The 21,885-nt window shown below is 36.4% G+C and overlaps 1 protein-coding gene across 7 annotated transcripts in view; it reads right to left on the reverse strand.

Moving 5' to 3' along the window:
• Positions 1–2,096: 2,096 nt before the first annotated feature.
• Positions 2,097–21,885, reverse strand: part of IKZF2 (IKAROS family zinc finger 2) — a 145,875-nt gene continuing 126,086 nt past the window's right edge. For all 7 annotated transcript variants that reach the window (XM_079783188.1, XM_079783187.1, XM_079783186.1 and 4 more), the window contains 3 exons: positions 21,093–21,230; positions 13,174–13,317; positions 2,097–10,482 (listed from right to left, as the gene is read on the reverse strand). In XM_079783188.1, coding sequence (XP_079639314.1) covers positions 9,758–10,482; positions 13,174–13,317; positions 21,093–21,230 — 1,007 coding nt within the window. In that variant the 3' untranslated portion in view covers positions 2,097–9,757. The remainder of the gene's footprint in view (positions 10,483–13,173; positions 13,318–21,092; positions 21,231–21,885) is intronic.

A 21,885-nucleotide genomic window follows, 5' to 3' on the forward strand; every position in this document is an offset into this window, starting at 1 on the left:
TGAATGACTCTTTAGTTATAAGCTTATCTAGGACCCAGGAGAACCCAACACACACACCCTTACCTTACGTCCTTTTTAACCCTCGGTTCTTCCTGAAGCACTTAAAAATCTTGTTTCTTTGCATATGTTTCATTTGGTCAGATGATCAGGGTCCTACAGCTCTTTTAAGGGATTTTAGAACAAACAACTGAACACCAATATGGGCAGGATCTGTTTTTACTGTTTGTTTTTAAACTATTTTTATTGATTTCAGAGAGGAAGGGAGAGGGAGCAAGAGATAGAAACATGGATGATGAGAGAGAATTAATCAGCTGCCTCCTGCATGCCCCTCACAATGGGGATGGAGCCGGCAACCCGGGCATGTGCTCTGACTGGGAATCTAACCACGACCTCCAGGTTCATAGGTCGATGTTCAACGACTGAGCCATACCAGCAGGGCATTTTTACTGCTTTGAGGGATCTGTCCTGTGCCTGACAAAATTTTAAGTTAGAGGTAGCTGGTCTGATCCAAGAATATTCTAGGATGATAGAGCAATAGTGAGGACAAAAAGAAAAAAGCTAATGGTTCCTTTTCTCAGACTGGGCATATTTTTACTTTCTAAGATGTCCCCGTACTTTTGCCCTTTTTTGTGTGGATTATGGCCACACTATCTTCTTAGTTAATTCCTCCTATCTCCCCGTTAGGTTAGGCTTGTTTATGGAAGAACTGTCCCTGCCCCCTCAGTTTTTGTGTCCAATTGGAGAAAAGCAGCAAAATTAAGCTTCATCAGTTGTATCCTAATTTGTATTTTAGTGAGAAGTTAAAAAAATCACACTGGGAACTATTAGTAGGGCTATTAACATAACATGAGGTTTTGTTGGAAGTTTAATGGGTCCATCTTAGAAACCCCTATAGTAAGAGGTAGAGTTGCTAAAATATTAAATGAATTGCCTTCACCAGGTGACTCACACACCAAGGACAACCCTTTGACTTGAGCACATTAATAAAAAGTCTAAAATCATATCAAGATTTCAATTATCTCATTCTCTGACCCTATTGCAATAGAAAAGTCGAGAACATATGGCATGTGTGTTTTTTTAAAAACCTTTTTTTATTTTGCTCTTGTCAATATTATGAACCAAGAAAATTTGATATTTCTTGCTGATCTTGAAAAGATCCCTCATAAACTTAATGCTAGAGAGTAATTTATTAAGCCCATCTTTTTTTTTGTTTTTTTTTTTTTTTTTGGGTCTTGTTAGTTCCTTTGTTTGCACTTTCCCCCCACATGTTAATATTTTGAATTAAAGATTGTCAGTGAAGTAAAATTTCATTTGAATTTGTAATATTTTTATTCTGTGTGGCTTGTGGAAGTAAAATTATTGGAAAATGTGATAAAGATCCATGAAATTCTGTGAATACTTATTGATGAAGAAAAATTCTAACAGCTCTCTCAAATGTGATGGTGGACTTAAAATTGGCATGGGATAAGCAAATAGCTAAAGCTAAAGGAAATGAGTTTGCTAATCCTAAGTGCCCTTTTACAAACTTCTCATGTTAAAACAAACTTCCTTTGTAAAATCTGAAGAGAATATCATGACTCGCCTAATTGTAGTATAACATGAAGCAGAACAGACAACCAGATTTTTGCCAGTGTGATTCAACAATCTCTGTGACTTACACTTTAATCTTGGTCTGAAACTAAGAAATGCTGGTTTCTAATGTGGATAGTGAGCATTACTTGGACAGCTTGTGTAATTCACTGTGTACTTTGGAGCAAGTCACAACCACCTTCCCCAGGTCTCACTTTTTTCTTCTCTAAGTAAGGGATGGCCTCTTAGGTTTGTTTAAGGATAAAATAAGATATAAACTTTCTGAAGAGGTGAGAGATGTCATCCTTCACAAATCATGGGACGAACAACTGAGCACCAATATGGGCAGAACCACTCGGTCCTCTGCTGTGGTGGGCTACACAGTAATGACGGGGGCTACTGAGGCCACACATATCCGAATCTCTGAGTCAGGCAACGTGATACACACACACAATGGCCATGGTCACGCCAACAAGCCAGGTGCCAGTCAACATTTTAATCTTCTGCACGTGCAAGATGTTTGTGAATAGAATTTTCACCAGAAAGTTTTTATAGCAAACTTTTATGTCAGAAGTTTATTTTATTGGTAAAATATTAAATAATATACAGAATTAAAAACTGCACTTACACTTCTGAGAAGAAATAAATCTTGGACAAATTATATGCTTGTTCCTGAGATTCCCTAAATTTATTCCAGTAGCTGTGCACTCAGACAGTACAAACCTTTATAATATAATCCTTTTCACAAAGTATTACAAAGTTTCTGCAGCTTTTTAGTGGTACACACATACAGACACACACTCACACATGCATGTACAACACTCATACACATATACACGGTACCCACATACATGCACAGAACATGTATGTGTGTGCATTAAAAACAAAGAAAATACAAGTCCCATAATTTAATCTGCAGTGACGTCGGAGGTCTCCAAATTGGTGTGTAGCAGAGTGCCTTCTCACACAGCTGCAAAGCCTGTTTCAGTATCTCCATAGTAAACCTCATTTTCTGAGGTATGGTAATTGAGCCTTAAAAAAACTACATTACACTGAGCAAACCTGACATACAAGGTCTGGAATTTCAATTTTACATATATATTTATATATATATTTCTTTTTTAAACAATAGCTTTATTTTCCCAAATTATTAGTTTGAAAAAAAATGAGGTTTACTGGTTTGACCTATTTTTATTTGTATTTTTTTGCTTCTACAACTCAAAATATCCTAGAAACTGTCAAGCAATTAGTTTTTAAAGTAGTCTAATTACCTTTGGTATTGTTAAAGAAAAAAAAATCTAAAATGGCCAAGACATATACTGTACAAATGCAGTAACTGCCTTTAAGAGAAATGCCAAAGAAATGTCATCTTTTAACAAAATATGTATTTACATTACAGCAGTTTCACTACAGGGACACAGGTATAAAAAAAGAAAACCAACAAATGGCATATAAATATGTATGATACGAAAAATACTTCTTACTTAAATTTGTATGAAAACAGGAGTGCTCCAAATATTTCTTAAAAATTTTATCCAATAAGTGATAGGCAAGTGTTTAAAATGGAGCTAAGTGCTTTGCTTTCATTTTAAAGTTCATTTTCAAAAGGAGAAAATTGAAATAAAAATATTATTTTCTTAATTTAAAACATCGAACAAGGGCCTAAGAAGAAAGTTCAGTCAACTCGAGGACACACTTCTCAGGCAAAAAGAGTACCAATTTCAATGGGAATTTAGCCTGAATTACGTGCCATGAGATTAGATCAATGGTTTGTACATTCTCTGATTTTTTTTTTGACTGAGGAGTGTTTTTCTCTTTGTTTCTTGTGTCCTTTAACTAACATACCATGGTTTTCAAGGGTTTCTTTTTTTTCATTAACTAAAGAAAGAATAGGTCAGAAAACAAACAAACAAAAAATAACCATAGTTTTTAAGACTTTAAGGAAAGTATTGCACTTGTACAGAAAGAAAAATATCTTTTAAACTAAAAGCAGAAGCAATCATCCTAGAATTGCAAATAACACATGGTCTAAAAGGTCTGAGTAGTAAGAGCAAATGTGGAGCCTGAAGTGTCCCCTCTAAACCTGGAATAATATTAGAGTACTGTTAAAGCATTTTCTCCCAACTGGGAAAGAGTTAAGACTTTTGCTTTAAATTTTTAACATCTCCCTAAATATTTGCAAAAATTGTTTCACCTCTCATAATATACACTTTGGAAGGAAAACCAAATCAGAATACAAAAATTCAACAAAAAAGGGAAGGCAAACATACCATATGATGATTACATAATCTCTGAAGTCATATTTTAGGTACCCAATATTTCAAAGGGAAAGTAACACAAAGGTTATATACCTTACTATTTTTATCCCAACTACTTTTTTTTAAAATATAAAACTACACTTGAGTATAAAAATATGTCAGCAGATCATACAGCCAACAGAAATCACGCACAAAAAAATTAAGACTTAAGAGACCCATGAATTAAAAATAGGAGTTGAGCTAATCTTCAAACTAGTAGGGGGAAAAGAGAGGCAGAGACATCCAAAGACAATGATGGGAGCGATAGGGACAGAGAGGAGAAAGGGGTGGAGGAGAGCAGACAAAATTGAAGAAGAGACAACAAGGAGAATTTGTTACACAGGAAGGGGACATGATTTATGTTCAAAATCTGAGGGTGCTTGACAGTCATTTTTTAAAAATCACAGTTTCAGAAATGGAACTACTTAAAAAAAATAAACACACAAAAGGATAAAACAACAAAAACAAAACCCAGAGTCCTTCCCTTATTACAGTGTATTCAATGTTCTAAATTCATTTCCAGTAAATTAAATTAAGTAGAATTCTGGTAAGTGCATAGAAGGGGATTCAGTGACCTCCACCCGTCGGAGAAGTTTTTCTTACTGGGTGTCACTTGAGGTAATGTGAAGGCCCAATTAACTGCAAACTGGCTTGTCTGTACCTATACGAAGTTATATGCCATACTTCACGTGGTTTAGCAGAGGGCCTCTATATTTTATAGTTTATTCACAATAAAAAGGACATCGTAGAAAACTAGGCATTCACACACTATTCTCTGTATGGGATAAAGGTTATTTCACAACAAATTTATACAGAAAATATACAAATGCAACGTTACGGGAGAAAAACCCCATAAACAGAATTAAGAACTTATTTCTAAGAGTGCCTGTGAAAAATATCCATAAACTTACAATACAGCAAGAGAAAACTAAAAAGCCAGAAATAGAATGTTACATGAAAACCTTATGGAAATTTCAAAATTTTAGGTTTCTGCAAAAAATGTAAAAATAGTTAAGGTGTCATCATTTGGCCTAGCAATACACTATGAATAAAGAAACACTAGCATATCACAGCTTCTTGGTCATATGACATTTGCTTTGTATAACAAGCAGCTTATTATTACTATTATTATTTTTATTTTTAAAAAGCTGTCATATCCTTGCATTCCTTGCAAGTAATACACAACCATGGCAGGAAACCATTTGAGATTATGCTTTGGAGAATAACAGTGTGATCTGACTGTTCAGTTTTGTTTTGTTCAAGGAGAATTAATTACCTGCTTCTTTATAATATTTCATTAAACATTAACAGATTAGAAGACTGAGGTTCTGAGACTAGCACAATGCTAGTCCTTAGACGAAATTCCAAACAATATACTCTGTTTTATTGAGCAAAAATCCCACTAATAATGCCTTGCATGATATCAGAACTTATTTTTCCTTAAAACAAAACAAAACACATACCATAATGCAATTCACAGCTAAAATTTCCATCTACCTGATATTTCACCAGCATAACCTTGTAATGGCTTTCAGAAATACTATTTAACTAAAAGGACAAAATCTGGTTTCAAAATTTTCTTTGACTTTGCACAGATGAGCTGAAAGTCTCTGTATTGAAAATTCTTTTAACATTGTTGCCTTAAAAATGTGAAGATAAATTATATAGTGCTCAATTTTCAGTGATTTTTAAATATACACAGTAAAAGTGTTGTAGAGGTACAACAGCTAATCAACACTCTCTCAATGCATTTTAAAAAGGCACCAATATAAAATTTTTTCTAAGTATTTAATACATTAAATTCAGGATCTTAAGAGACCAGTTACTGTATATTTTAATTATTTTGCAGAAACTGGAGGTTTAAAAACATTTCTGATACCTTTCCTATATACAAACTACAACTTCTCCACCACTCTTTTTTTCCTGTGCATTTGGGGAATTCCTGTTTTAGAATAGTCTTCATAAAATAGTATTTGCTGCAATAGTACATAAAATGTAGGTAAAGATGATCACAAACGCAACATCCCTTTTTGTAAAATGAACACTTTAAAGTTGAAAAATAACACAGCCAGTACCTTATAATCTAAGTTCTGTCTTGAAACTAAGGCCATACAGATTTTTTGTTTGTATTTTTGCAGCCTTTTCCTTTTCTACTTTAAGGAATGATTTTGGAGATAAAATGAATTAACAGTGGAAAATAAACCAATTTTCATTGAAATGCCTTCAGTGGTATAAATCTTGTGAAATATTTACATAAAATATCAGAAAGACTTCAGGGTGGTTGTGTGAGGTGTACAACACCGACACAAAACAATACCAAGATCACTAAAATATTCTTGTCTTTGTCCATCTGTCAACACATAGCAGTTGAGAATTTCTTTTTTCTCTATCTTCTTATCCAAAAGTAATTTGTTTCCTTCTCTTTGGAGATCGGCTTAAAATCTCTACTTTTTTTTTTTTTAACTGTTTTGATTTCTTCTGAAGTAGATAGTAAAGACCCAACTTTCAATAGTTGCCAAATAGTCCTAGAGACACACTAGTAACTTCTTTGATATTTCTTAATACGATCTGGTAAGAAGAAAGCTCAGGCATTAACAGTAGTTATCTCTCTATATGCTCTTGCAACACAGCCGACCATTCTAATTGCTTCTTTTCATAAATTTTCTTTAAAAGACTGTATGTGTGATACATAATTGCTTGTAGGTATATAGGAGACACTCTCCACTTCATAGCCAAATCTAAATCCTGGTCTCTTATTCTCCCATTTTGTACCCCAGAATATTCTCAATGGAATGTTTCAGCAACTCGAAATTGCTTCCGATCTGCTGATTGGTCACTTCCACTGTTGTAAAAAGTCAGGTTAGAATGGCTTTTTAAGTGATTGACCACCAATAGAGAGAGGCTGCAGATTTCTCCAGCAAGAGCTGGAGAGAAAATGCTGGGCAAAATTAGGGCAATGCAATATGATGAATTTCTGAATTTTTGCCAACATGGAAAACACAGAAACTAACCCATTTTCACGTCCCTTAAATACTCTGTATTGTAAAATCTCAACTGAATAAACTGGGCATAAAACTGTTCTATAAAACATGATTTATTTGGTGTCTGACCCCCATACTTATTTTTAGGTGCTACCACCTTGCTTATTTCCTTTAGTGAAGACGAGGCATGCAAATAGAGCAATCCAGGTTTCCCAGAAAGCACTGTGTCCACAGGAATTCTTCCTCACCTACACACTGGAATCGACCTTGTCCTCATTTGTCCCGGCCACACCCTGAGCCATCTTTACCTCTTTCTGTTCCTCAGATCATGAGGCTAAGAAAGTACAAGCACACACTTGTAGCAAATGCACTTGCATAATTACCAAGTCTCTTTGATAAAATAGATCCCTAAAAAGATAAACTCAGAAAAGGAGAGTGCATGAGTCTTGTCTTCATGGGGCACTATACAACTCGTTAGATCCTCCTAAATTCAGTTTCATCCCAGGACAGGAACATAATTGTTCACACATTTTTTTTTTTTTTAAATCGGAAGCAGGAAGAAAATTGAGACAATGCCAGCAGAAATTCACACACAGCCGAAGTTATGAACATACTGACGGCCATCCAAATGCTTCTTTAAATCGCGGTGAAACAGTTAATCACTAATTTAAATGATTTACCTACCACCGAAAGGCAAAAATAAAATTTCAATTACTCATGATTGGTTAGGGTGGAGGGGGGAGGGTCTCAAAGACAAGCTTTGAGCTGTATAGTAATGCACCCATGTACCAAAGCATGCAAGAGAAAAAAAAAAATGACAGTTGACATTCTATTTAAAACATTTCACATCTCTGTTTTTGTGCTTCTCTTAGATTGAAGGAAACAGTTTGGACATTTCTCCAAGAATAATTACAGCAGGGGCTAGTAAAGGAGGGCTGAATGGGAACCATTTTGCTTGGCTCTGGCTGACAGTGCTCAGAAGTTGCTTAAATAAGCAGATGGTAAACCAGCAAATGAGCAAAGAGCTGCGTCGAGACCAGAGGTGCTTATCTGTCCATCGATCTCTAGTCGTGCTAATTCTCACATCATTCTGTATTAAGACACATCGTTTCTGCATCCTATTTAATGATTTTTTTTTTTTAAAGCAGCTATCAGTGACTCCTAACAGAATGTCAGTATTCATAAATGGTTCTCGGGTAATCCAGTCACCGGCAGGCTTGCCCTCTCTGAACCCAAGCAGCGAGTCCTGCCTCCAAGTGTGTCCCCCACATGACCTGAATCAACCTCTCCAGGTGGCTTCCCTCAAATGCTGGAGGACTGCAAAGAACACACAGAGCACCCACACACGTGAAACTGAAGTCTGCACGTGGACTATGGTAACATGTACTGACTGAAGGAAGAGAAATTCTGTACTAAGGAGTTGAGATGCATTTCTGACAAGGACTGAACACAGAGTTGAAAGTTTTTGAGACCGAAAAAGTGCTGGAGACAGTCACTTTCCCTTGGAGGTGCAGTCACATTCTATACTCTGAGATGAAAGCTTTTTGTTTGTAAAAATAAGCTTTCTGTTTGTTTGTTTGATCTATATCGTCCAATGATAAGTGACACATAAGTTCCCTTTCCTTGCACCAAAAGTGGTAGATGTTATTATTGAAGAAATACTAGAATAAATAGCCCTAGCTCTATAACCTTTGGGGTTCAAGTTATACATTCAGATCGAATCGGGAATTGCTCCACGGAGAGTTTGAAAGACATAGCTTATAGTAAGGTATGTGAGATTTGCCGCTGGAAGAGTAAAAGATGAATGGACTATGGACAGAACACTGGGTGGTCACAGCTTGAAAAACACAAGTGAAAAGAGAAATATACCAGAAAAGGGATTTCTGAGTGGGTTTTTTCCCCCTACTGTTAGCCTAATTATATTTTTCTGCTGACTGGTTAACACTGATTAAATGCTGATAAAGTGATACTGGTAAGCACACTTTCAGAAACAAATATGTATACTATGCGGCCATCACATTACAACGTTAAAAGAAAACTCCCCAAACAAATTTATGAAAAAGTAGAGGTCCCTTCTGGAAACTACAGACTGCCTCGTAGCCACTCTTAGACCATATGTTATTCTGAAAACTAGATAAAAATACTATTCATTAAAGGTGTTAAAAGTAAGGCTGCCAGGGTGTCTATAAAATGCCAGTCATCAAAACTATGGAAAAACAGTGCTTAAGTTTAGAAAAATAAGATCCTAGGACCTCGGATGTATTGGAGGTGTCCTTGACTACCTGTAGTTTAAAAGTTTTGCTCTATGGTACAGTGTACCATCCTGTGTTATAAATTCCATAGGGGAAGTAAACATAGAACCCTCAACAACAACCCGTCCAAGGAGTTATCACCGAAAGTAACAATGTGTTTCTGATCCACGATCTCTAGAGGAAAAACAAAACAGTTTACATTTTAAAACAAATTTTTCTTTGAAGCATTAAATTACTTATACCATTTTAAACTGCGAGTGTCCCACCCAGAAAACTAAACTTTCCTGCCTTCAAACACAATCCTGAACATCAGTGGCAAATCAGAATCTCTTAGGTGAATCTATAGGAATCAATCGATTTTTTTTTTCCCCAAAGCACGATATGCCTTATATCTATGCATGGCAGAAAAGAACTGCTCTTAAAATCCCCACAAAACAAGCCAAGTAATCAAGATCCCCTGTCCCTGTCCCTTCTGTTTCTTCCTAATTGTAATTAGGCAGAGCAAAGACACTGCGTTCACAAAATAAGAATTAATGACAGTAATAATATTTAAAAAAAAAAGGTATGTCAACATCTTAGGGAAGGTGGGACTGTAAGTGCAGTATTTCTTCATGTGCAGTTTGTTACTTCATAGGGGTCCCCTTTGGAATGAAAAGGCCTAGTGGAATGTGTGTTCCCCTCGAACAATGTGTGATGAAAACTCATAACGGTCCTGGCTCCTGTAGCCACAGATGTTGCATTCCAGTGGGTCCCGGTAGCCATGGCAACCCATGTGAATGGTGTACATGACATGGTCTAGGAAAAGGACGCGGCAGTGCTCACACTTGAAGGCCCTAATCTGTTCTCCTTCTCCATTGAAGACTTTGTAGATGTCCTTCAGAGAGCCCTTGGGGGCCTTGGTGGTATCCAGAGCCTTGACATCCTCCTTCATGTAGGCTGGGCTTGGTTTCCTCTTGGGATTTAAGGCAGGGTTTCCTTGGTAGGACTGGTGGTCATCGTGGCTGCTTTCTGAGTCAGTAGAATCCAGGCAGCTATTGCTGGGGGAGGCCTCTCTTTCCTGGGGTCGACTCTTTGGTCTGATGAGAGAGATGGGGCCATCCATGTTGTTCTCATGACTATCTGAGGTTTCCCTGCTAATGGGTCTTTCTATCCTGTTGGGATGATAGACCTGAGAATAAGCTGAGCTCATCACTGGGGCCACCTCAGCGATGGTGCTTGGCGGGTGCTGCATCAGAGGGTGAAGGGCCTCAGCTCCAAGGTAGGTGATTGCATTGTTGATGGCTTGGTCCATCATGTGAGACTGCATCAGCTCAGCCTCCTTCTCATATGTCAAGTTCATATCAAAGTGAATGTCTGGGTAGCTGAATCGCATGAGCTTTTCCCCTGAAAGGGAGGGGAAGGAAAGCAAAAAGGAAAAAAAAAAAGAAGGACACAATGAAATTAGTGGTTGGGTTAAAAATATACAAGTACAAATCAACTAATCAAATCCATGTTTCAGAACATGGTATATCATATTCTTTAGACCAAGGATGTAGGCTCTTTCATTCTGCTGAGATTCATAGACACTCTAAACCTGCAAAGGGGAGTAGTAATAAAAATGGCACAAGCCATTTGTATTTGTTCTAATGCCATCGTGAAAATGCATCCAGCCTGAGAAGTATAAGTGAGTGTTTAATCTTATTTTCATTCAATATTAAAATTTCCACTTGTCTAGAGCTCAGCAAATATAGGAGAAAGAAAAATCTACCTGGTGAAAATAAGTCAGAGACTATGCTTGTTTTTGCATATTTTAAACATCAGTGACCAAGTCACAAAGATAAAAAAAACTAGACTGATCTGGTTATAAAATCTGTCACCTCACTATTATATAGGGCTAATTTGGTTGATTTAGCTATATATTAAAAAACAATTTATATTTTTGTTAATCCTCACTTGAGAATATTTTTTCATTGATTTTTAGGAGGAATGGAAGAGAGAGAGGGAAAGACAGAGAGAAACATTGATGTGAGAGAAACACATCGATTGGTTGCCTCCTTCACGAGCCCTGACCAGGGCCCGGGCCACGTAGGGGCCCGCAACCAAGGTCCATGCCCTTGACCAGAATTGAACCCGGGACCCTTTAGTCTGCAGGCCAATGCTCTATCCACTGAGCCAAACCGGATAGGGTGTGAGATCAGTTATTAATATATTTATTGTGACACCAGTTTGTAAGGCTGTTAGATTTTCCCCAAAGTACTAGCAGCTATGTAGATATGGCTTCACTAGACAGTGGGGTTTTACCAGGAGAAAGAGATAGAAGAATAACAAATCAGGAGAGTCAAGAATATTGGCAACAGAGTAGAAAAAGCGATGAGCCAATGGAATAGAATTTGGATGAGAGGAGACTAACATATATGCAGAAAGCTCAGGGACCACTGGCTGAGAGGGCTTGGCAAGGTCAAAGAACAGTATTGAACTGGGGGACATAGTAAAAAGGAATTTATATTAAGTGTGGAATGATGAAGTCTTCATTTCAGACATGGAAACAGTTAGTAGGCAATTGTTATATATGACTACTAAGGCAGAATACAAATAAAGAAAAAAAAACCCCATCAAATTCCTAATAAAAATCTGAAGTCATTACTTTAGAATCAAAATGTAAATTAAAAAATCTGTCCCTCCTTTCTAAGGAATGTAATAAAATCAAATCGAGAATAGCATTTCTAAGTCATAAAAATGAAAATGTTTCAAAAAGCAAAGCTAAATAAATTCAGAAGACAGAAAAACTAGTAACATATTTCATATTTTCCCAACTATACTAGTGTGTAGTTGAGATATAGGCTTTTAATGGACATCCATCAAATTAGTCAATTTTAAAAATAGATGAACTTCCATTTAAATAAAGAGAAAGAGACAGAAAGGAAAGTCCCTGAGGGCCCATGGCAGGCCTCTGAATATACTCTCAAGGGCTTCACACTGACCTACTATGAACTGTGGTCCTTAGGACTACCCTCAGCCTTCTCTCAATAAGCTCTGTCATTAATCTCTCCAGCTTCCTTAAAGCGATATTTTGGTGATTTGTTAGTTCTCCAATTTTAGAGTGAAAGGAAACCTTCTCTGTGCTTATTGGAGTCATAGAATTTATTACCCTTTCCTCCCTGAAATAACCAAGATTTTCTCCCAATCAACATTCAACTCACATAAGATATTCCACATGATTTTTACAATAGAATGTGAGGACCCATTAGCGTATTTTTCATTTCTTCTAATTTCTACCCTGTATAAGGTTTATAAAAATAGATATTACATATACAATCAATGACAAGTCTTCACTTTGAATCTCTATTATTCACACAGTCTTTAAAAATTAGATACTTTTTGTATCCTCAGAGATACTTTATGACTTACAATATGCAGAATCATGCCCACTCTGAGTATATCAAAGAATATCTATGGGCTTGGAAATGAAAAAGAGAAGTCTAATACATCATATTTAATCTTTTCAGTTCAAAATCATAGGCTGGGTGAAAACAAAGATCCAAATATGAAACATCTTGAATGTAGGTTGCTGCATTATTTTTCTAGTGCAAAATTAAAAAAAAAGAGAGAGGCTTCTCTTTATCCTAGATCAAATACTAAACACATTAACATCATGTACAGAAACAGTTTAAAGAGCTGGTGCTGAAGAAAATTTTAAAACACAATGCAAAACTGGCTAACAGCCTACATCATTTCCCTTAAACATTATTTTTAATTTAAGTGAACATTTTATTTTTACATGCTATGTCAATTTATGTATCATTTCATTTTGAGATAGCAATTTACTACTATCAGTCTTTCCTTTATTTCTCTTTCTTCAGCTCATATACTTAAGTCTGAGTGTGTGTCTGTGTGTGTGTGTGTGTGTGTGTGTGTGTGCACGTGCAAGTATGATACACATGGAGTGGCATAAAGTAGAAAAGAATAATGGAGAAAAGAGACTAACGTTTATTTTATGAACTGAAATACATCATAGATACTTCCAATACACGGGAACATGTCTTTGCCCATTAAAAATCACCTTTTTAAAGAAATAAAAGCATTTGTAATGCTTACCCACAAACTTTTGTGGAGTGGAGCTTTTACGTTTTCCCATATTCCCCGTGAGCTTCTCTATGACAGCAGGTCTCTCAAAAGGCACCAGAGAAATATTGTTGTCCATAATAGGCTCTTGTTCCTTACAATCTTCTATAGGAGGTACTATATAAAACCATACAAAAAATGCAATCTGATAATTTCTTCAACACTTTAAGGGTATAAAGCTGAATTTGCCATCTCAACATGTGTTATACAAACATAAGCTGGTATGCTTGAGTAAAAACAAGTAGAAAGATAACCTCCAGTGTTCAAGTCCCCGGTAGTTTTACTCTCACACACAGAGGATTTCTTTTTATCTGAGTCTCTCTCAGATCAATAGCATAAACTGTTGCCACTATTATGGGTGGCAAACATGTTCATCTCGCTTCTCATCTTATGCCCCTGAAAGTGTTTTTTAACAGTGATTAAAATCAATACTACTTTAAGACTGCACTATTCTCAAGGCTTTTGGAGTTTATTTTTGTAAAACAATTTAAGTCCACTAGTTTGCAGAAAAACTTCAACAGACACACAGAATAACATCACAATATTTGACCAGGTGGTTTTTTTTTTTCATCCATGTATTTTCTTGTAACAATTTTTCTATTTGATGAGCTGAGTGAGCTGGTAGCCCCATGGAGCCTTCTGAAGGAGATTCCATTCTGAACATGCCCTCTAAACTGGCTGCTTCATGATTGTAATTTATCTTAACAAGAGCTCTTCAGCAGGTTAAAAGAATCCATTTCCAAACTGGCATATTTGCTCACTAACCTGCTCTAATGCATTCGGCATAAACTTTCCAATGCTGCTCCCTCTTCATCCCATTTCGTTAAGCTGCTATGGGCTAATATACTAGCTCATAGGTTATACATTGACATGCATCGTGTAGACACAGAACTTGTAAAAAGTTGTTTTTGAATAAAAATATTGTGAAAAAACATTTAACCAAGGACAGATTTAACTAGGTAACATCTGAGGACAGACTGAGATCAGCTGATTAAAACCATGTTGATAGGAAAGACCGTAACTTATTGCTTCTTGATTACTGTTGCTTTCTCCAATTGTACCTGTGCCAATACTGTTTGGAAACCGAAGGGTTTCATATCTTAGGATATCGTTACTTGTTCAGCATGCACTGTATAGTGATTTATTCTGCTCCTTGCATTTGCAAAGGATAGTTCACTGTGCGAAACACAATGCGTTCTCATTTATAAGGGCGGAAGCTAAAATAAAGTGAGAAAGCGAGAGATGAAAGTTAAGAAAATCCAGTGCACAATTCAGGTGACCTAGTTAATAAGCAATACAGGTTGCATATTTTGAAAAAATGAAAAATAGCATCATAAAATTGTTTTCCTAAATTGGATATGTTTAAAGAGTCTGACATTCAATCTAAAGTTTGGGATTAACCTAATGTAGTCTGGTAGATGGGCCAGAAAAATTTAATCTTAAATCTCTGTTTTATAACAGATCCTCCGGTTACTAATGACAAGGGATTCTACAATTATTGGATGTTAGTTTGGAAAAAAAAATTCCAAGAATAGATTCAGAAACAAGGAAATGCTTTGCTCGTTTGTTATACTGATTATAATTAATAATATTACCAGGTGGAAAAAGTATGTCCTACATTATGTATGTCCTATCTTAGAAACAACTAAAATTGAAAAAGAAAAAAAGAACTTAAAAAGTAAAGCAAAGAGAGGATTCAAATATGGGGGTACAAGGAGGATGGAATGGCAGTGGTGACGTGGTGAGGAACCATGCAATTAGCTGCAGATTATTGGCAAAATCTTAACTTTTGTTTTGGGTGGATTCTCAGGCACTTACTATATTATTTAGAAAGTACTTATAAACCAAATAACTATAAATCAAAGATGAAAATATGTCACAGACCAAGATCCCAAATCAAAGGAGAAAAGAAAAAAAAGTTTGTTGTAAATTTTGCTAAAAAACAGCAAAACTGGTTAACAGGGTTTGTCCCAAAATTGAATATACTAATTAGTTTTGAAATGAGTAGTCTAAAATTTAGCAGTTTTGCTCTAAGTCTCACCTTGAATTTTCATATTTGCACACATTTAATATTCAAAACGAAACCTGGGTGTGGGAACTGTCCCACACCACATCCACCTCAATTCAGATGATTTGTCCCAAGTTCAATGAAGCTCGTGTGAACTGAAAACAATGACTTTGGCAGAGCTCTGGTCTAAATTGTGCTTTGCAAAAGTCCTTTACAGATCAGATGTTGATCCTGTTTCTACCATATTGACAACAATAATAACAACAATAATAAGAGCTGACATGTGTTAAGGATTTGCATTTAATAATTCATTTAATGCTTTCAATAACCCCCTGAGATACAACTGCATTCTCCATTTTACAGGTGGGGAAACAAAGACCCAGAAATGTGATGTTTTTTCTTCAGGGTCTACATCTAGTTAGTAAGGAATATGGTATATGAATTGAACCTACGTGGTCTAGTTCCAGGGACTGGGCTCTTAGCCACTATGCTGTAGTATTCTTTTTATTTTTTTATTTTTTTTCCTTTTTAGACATAATTTGAATTTTGACTTTATATAAACAAGATCAACATGTTTTTATGGTCTGCTATTGGAGAAATATCTGATACATTTTCTCAATTACGTAACTAACCTGAACTTTTTGCTTTCACGAATCTGTGCACCTCATCAACATGTTTCTGGATACACAGGGTGGTGGGCAAAAGTAGGTTTACACATGGATATATATTTAGTTAACTCAATGATGTGTTACTCCCATAGTGAGACATTCATCTAGGCTAAGAAAATACCAATATGCTAACTTCACTTGTTGGAGCAAACTTCATAACCAAATATCTTCTTTAGAGTTATTTTTAAAGATATAACCAGGATAAAAGTAGATTTATACTTGCATTATTTTATTATCTCATTTCATTGATAAATCATAAAGACAGAACCATGGTATTCCCAATACAGAGCTCCTGTACTGAACAATCCACTTAAATTTCAAATTCCAAGAATACACAATCTGAGAGACCTAGATTAGGCCATGTGTCCATCCCGTGGCCAGAAGCAGGCCTGGCACCTAGACCAACAGTCCCGCCATGGCTTCCTGCAATGGGAGACAGTTCTCTAAAGGGAAATGAAAGTCTTGTTATCAAAAGAAGGAAGGTATGTAGGGCAGGCAAAAACAACAGATGTCTTCTATATTCTCACACATTTTCTCCATGTTGCTGAAGCTAAAACAAACTTTTCAGTTATCCGAGCTATTTTCTTGAGAACATTGGGCAGTGCTAATACTTGCTTTGGCTTCTGTCAAATCACTCTTTCCATTTTCAAGCCTTCTGCTCTTACTCATCTTTATGGCCTTTTCTTTTTTTTTAAATTTTTTATTCCTGATGTGTTCTTGACCTTCTAGATGTCTCACTATATTCTTAGCTATATAATTTTATAAAACTTGTTACTTCAGGCTACTATCTATGTAATGATGGCTCCCACAACTTTATTTCCTACCCACCCCTCTCTCCAGATCTTTTAAAAAATATTTTTATTGATTTCAGAGAAGAAGGGAGAGGGAGAGAGAGATAGAAACATCAATGATGAGAGAGAATCATTGATTGGCTGCTTCCTGCACACCCCCTACTGGGGATTGAGCCTGCAACCCAAGCATGTGCCCTTGACTGGAATTGAACCTGGGACCCTTCAGTTCGCAGGCCGAGGCTCTATTCACTGAGCCAAACCAGCTAGGGCTCTCTCCAGATCTTGATATACATGCATATATCAAGAATATATATACATATATCTATATCTAATATATATCTATACATACAATATTTGACTTCTTCTTAGATTCACTTGGCTATCTCTAATAGGTACTTAAAGGATAATGTGCGGAAAAACTGAAATCTCCATTTCCCTCCCCCAACTTTCTCTTATTTCTCTAATTTCCAACTCTGTGAATCGCACTACCTAGCTGGTCATCCATGCTAGATAATTATGGCAGATTCTAGATTTCGTCCTTTCACCCAGTCTCCTCTTCCCTACCAGCTCTCCATATATATGGAGAAAGAGGAGGGAGGGAAGGAGGGAGGGAGGGAGGGAGGGGGAGAGAGAGAGAGAGAGAGAGAGAGAGAGAGAGAGAGAGAGAGAGAGAGAGAGAGATCAAGTGTTTTAGATTGTACATCTACAGTTGCTCCCAATTACCTGACTTTTCTGGATATTGCAGGCCTCTAAGCACAACTAATCAGTAGACTGTTGCAATGGTCTACTTGCCTCTATGTCAACTCTTCTGATCTATCTTCCATATTTCTAGTAATGAAATTTTGATGCAATAATGTTTTTTTTTTAGGATAAATTACAATTCTTCACTTAGTACATAGGCCCTTAAATTCCCTGTTCATTGCCTAAATATCTCTTAGCCTTACCACCTTCAAATGCTTCTTGCCCTTACAAACTGGGCTCTAATTATACATGGCTGCTCCTAGGTCCTTAACCTACCCTGCTCTTTTAGATTTATATGTCTTCACACATGCTGTTCTTTCTGCATGAAACACCCTCCTCCACTTATTCAGCTGTCTATATCTCCTTTCAAAAGTCAACTCAAACATAACTTGCCCTAGAAATTCCTCTTGGATACTCAGAGGTGTGCCCCCGTAATGCTTATCACAGTGTTCTCACTAGGTTTACAGGTCAAATCCTTCCAAGTGTTTGTAAATGACCTTAGGGTAGAGACTGCTTTTTATTTGACTTTGTATCTGTAGTACCTTTTATGATGTGAGACAAATATACTAGTCAATGGATGTTTCCTAAGTGACTTAATGAAGGAAATGTTACCCAATGAAAATAGGGTGAAAAAGTGTACTAGAAGGTTTACAGGTTCCCAATATGTCTCCATACTTGCGATAAAGAAATTCTCTTTACCAAATAATCCAAATCATAAATTTAAAAAGCTATATTTTTTCTTTAAAGTCAGCTATCTTTCCAGTTTACACTTCCATTTTTGTCTTTGGGCAAGGGGAAAACTTAATTATATACTTTGGTTTCTAAAGCTTTTTCTTTAAGCTAAATAAACTTGAAAAATGAGCATAAAATAACTTTCAAATAAGATAATGTGCCATAAAACCAAATTCATTATTATCTTTAAAACTATAAGTCATTATTTTTCCCTTTCCATCAAACTAAATAACTTTTTATTCTACCTGCTGAATATGTCTTCAGCGTTTCCCCGTCCTCATCTCCGGCTACTGCCTATTCCTCTTCTCTGTGGCATTCTCACTTCCTTTCTCTCCTAACATGCCAGTAAGGCATCCATCCTATATGCTATCTGGGTGCCATTTTTCTTTAGAAGACACAGATGAAGTTAAAGAATGCTGCTCTGACTTCAGACACTTCCTCGCTAGAAGAGCCAACATGGAAAGAACATGTTTTGGGAAAGAGAGGCTAGGAAATATAATTATGTCAGATATGAAAATAAAAGAATAGTAATTAATTTCAAGGTACTAATGGCAACCATAAGTATAGCAACTGCCATACATACCATAAGAAGAAAAGACCTAAAAAAATAGAGAAGATGTAACAAGATAGTAAGAGAGGGAAGGGGATACAAAGGATTTCATTGTGGCTCTGTTAAAAGGAGACACATGCCAAGCAATGCATATGAGACAAGGTTCATGATCAATTCTAGCAGCATTCACCCATATTTCTCTCTCCTATGGTATTTATTAATTCCTACCTCATACATTCAATTCCCCACTAAGTATGCTAACAGTTATTATTACAATACACCTTGAAAAAGTACTGCAGTAAGTGTCATCAATGTAATCTTAGGTGGTGAAATCAATATCCAATATTGAAGAACAAATATTTGGGACTATAAATGATATTGACACCTCCCTCCACCCCCTCCTTCTTGGCTTTGCTCCTGGTCTTCCCAGTACCTGAGGGTCTCCCTCAACCCCCACTCCCTTCTCCAGTACACTTTCAGAGCCACCTGCAAAGGGCCTTTGCCGTGAAGACATAAGCAAGCTGGAAAGTGGGGCTGATGCTGAGGCTGCAGCTGTTTAGAAAAAAGTCTTTCCCCTTTCCAAAATACACCTGTTTAAACTGCTTGTCAGCACTTACTCTGCAACTGGTTAATCTGCCAACAGATAGTTAAATGTCGACTATATTTATGTAGACCGATCTCCCTATAACAATATAAAGTCTTCTGGAGAGATTCCCTCTCATTCAGATGTGCGTGCGACCTAGAGTTTCATAAATAACTATGATCAGAAAAGTGAATTAATAGAATCACTAACCCAATCAAATGTCAAAACTGTAATAAGAGACCATTAAATGGCGAAAGTAGTAGAGCATAAGGTGTCTTTGGAAATTTGTGGCAAGCTTTGGCATGCACCCAAGCCTCTATAAGCTATCCTGCCTCAAGCCACCTCTACAACCAATACTTCAAACAGAAATAGTGTGCTTCATAGGCAAATGAAACCTCCAATGCCCAAATTAATGCCAGTAAGTAACATAACTTTAAAGGGGATTGAACATTTACTACTTCTTAATATTTAATGCGCAGAAATGTACTAGTAAAAAGAACTATTTATTGGGTGTTTATTGCACACCCAATAACATTTAATTCTCATGCCAAGCCGATGAGTAACATACTCAGACATCACATAGCCAGACCAGGTTTGCTGGACTCACACCTCTTTAACCTCTTTGCTCTGGAAACTATGCTACCCTCATAAGCCCAGGTAATCCAAGCTTGCAATATCAAATTTGGTAAGACTTAAAACAGAGAGGCTTTAAATTGTTTTAGTTAGTAATGATAACAATATAATAAAAAATGGACTTGCAACCATGCACAGATCCTTTATATTATATAAACTAGCCTCAATGCAAAGACATGCTTCAATTATTCACGATAACAGAATATTTTAATTAAAAGGAATTCCCAACAACATATAATCACTAGCTATCCAATAAACACAGTTTCATAGTATGTACCATATAAAACAAACAAAAACCCACAAATAATCTCAGAGCGGTCTATAAATCACTCAATAGATATTTATACTTTAAAGGTGACTATAGCAATCTCCAATTATTCTGTTTAATTTTGGCCAAATCTTTTTATATAACAGATATAAAAATACCAATAAGTTAAGATTTTTATATGTTCTTGTATGGATAATAAGATAAAAAATATAATTAATAGGACAAAACAAGATGCCTCCAAATCTAAAGAAGTGAACTTAATAACTTTCTTGTGTAAGGCTGATTTACTCACATGAATTTTTAGAGTTATTAACTGATAAATCTTAGAGACTGCCTCCCATCTGCTACTGTGTATTCTGGAGATAAGGATGATTTGCTTGGGTTTTGATTTCTGTGCATGGAAGTGGTACCTAATTTTGATCTAGTTTGTGCCCCACCCTTGCAGAAAGAAAATCAATAATTTCAAAGATAATTCACAAGACATTTTGGAGAAAATTCCAATTATATCCACAATCACTTACCTAAGAGAAAGGCGCAAATAGCTAATTAAATCTTTCAGGAAGCCTGTAGACTTATGTGGAACCATCTCTAGCTATTGGAATAAATACTACCTTCCTTTGGCCTATTCAAGGTCACCTGCCATTTATTATGTTAATTCAAACACATGTTATGATAACTAATTGGGGAGTATCACAAAAATTCCATATAGTTTGTTTGCAAAGGGTCCCAAAGCTCAACTCTTTTCAAATGCTTAAGAAGAGAATGCCATACAAAGCTAATGTGATCTAAAATTGTTTTAAACAAGTAAGATTTTTTTTTTCTCTTCATGCTGAAGGGTAGACAGAACTGTTTAACCCATACAAAACTCTAAAAGCAGTAGAGAGGGGTATGAACACTGTGAGTGCCGGTTCTACCCACCGTGGTGACTCATGACCTGCCCCGCGGCCTCCATGCTGACATTCTGGAGATAGTTGTGGCAGCGTTCCTTGTGCTCCTCCAGCGAACTGCGCTGCTTGTAGCTTCGTCCACAGTAGTTGCACTTGTGAGGTTTACCCACTGCGAAGAGAAGTCGAGATGAGTGTGCTGCCAGTCTCCTCCAGAGCAAAATTAATAGCTAGCTCCTGGTGGTGTGGAGGAAGCATTTATAGGCTTTTCAGACTTAAATCTCTTCCTCCTCCACACTCTTAGATAATAAAATCTCCACCAAGACTAAAAGACAGAAAGAAGATAAGGCGGATCGTACCTTCGGCGATAGGGGAAACACTGAATCAAATTCATGCTCTGACTGTATGCTACATGATCCATCTTCAAATTATCTGACTCTTAACACTAACAGTGACTCTCACACAATCCTCTCAGCTTTGACTCATTCACGAGACAAATCAGGAATGCCCTAGATACATGACGAGAATTATCTTTTATTTTTTTGGGGGGTGGTGGTGATAAGGACAGAGAATCTTACTGAAGCAAACTAAAATGTGACAACTCAAAATGTCATTGTTTAATGAGGAAATTATTCATGGGTACCAAGAAGACTAAAAGGAATTCAAGTGATGAGAAAAAGTACAGATAAAAGCAAGGTTTCTCTTTTCTTTCCACCTTGGTAATAGCTATTCACACATGCAAAACTTTGCAGCAGATAAAGCGTATTCTCCCACATCATCACTGTTCTTATATTACCAAGAATTAACCTACTAGGCGCTTTCAGTTA

This window comes from Cnephaeus nilssonii, assembly GCF_951640355.1.
Source record: "Cnephaeus nilssonii genome assembly, chromosome: 10".
NCBI lineage: Eukaryota > Metazoa > Chordata > Mammalia > Chiroptera > Vespertilionidae > Cnephaeus > Cnephaeus nilssonii.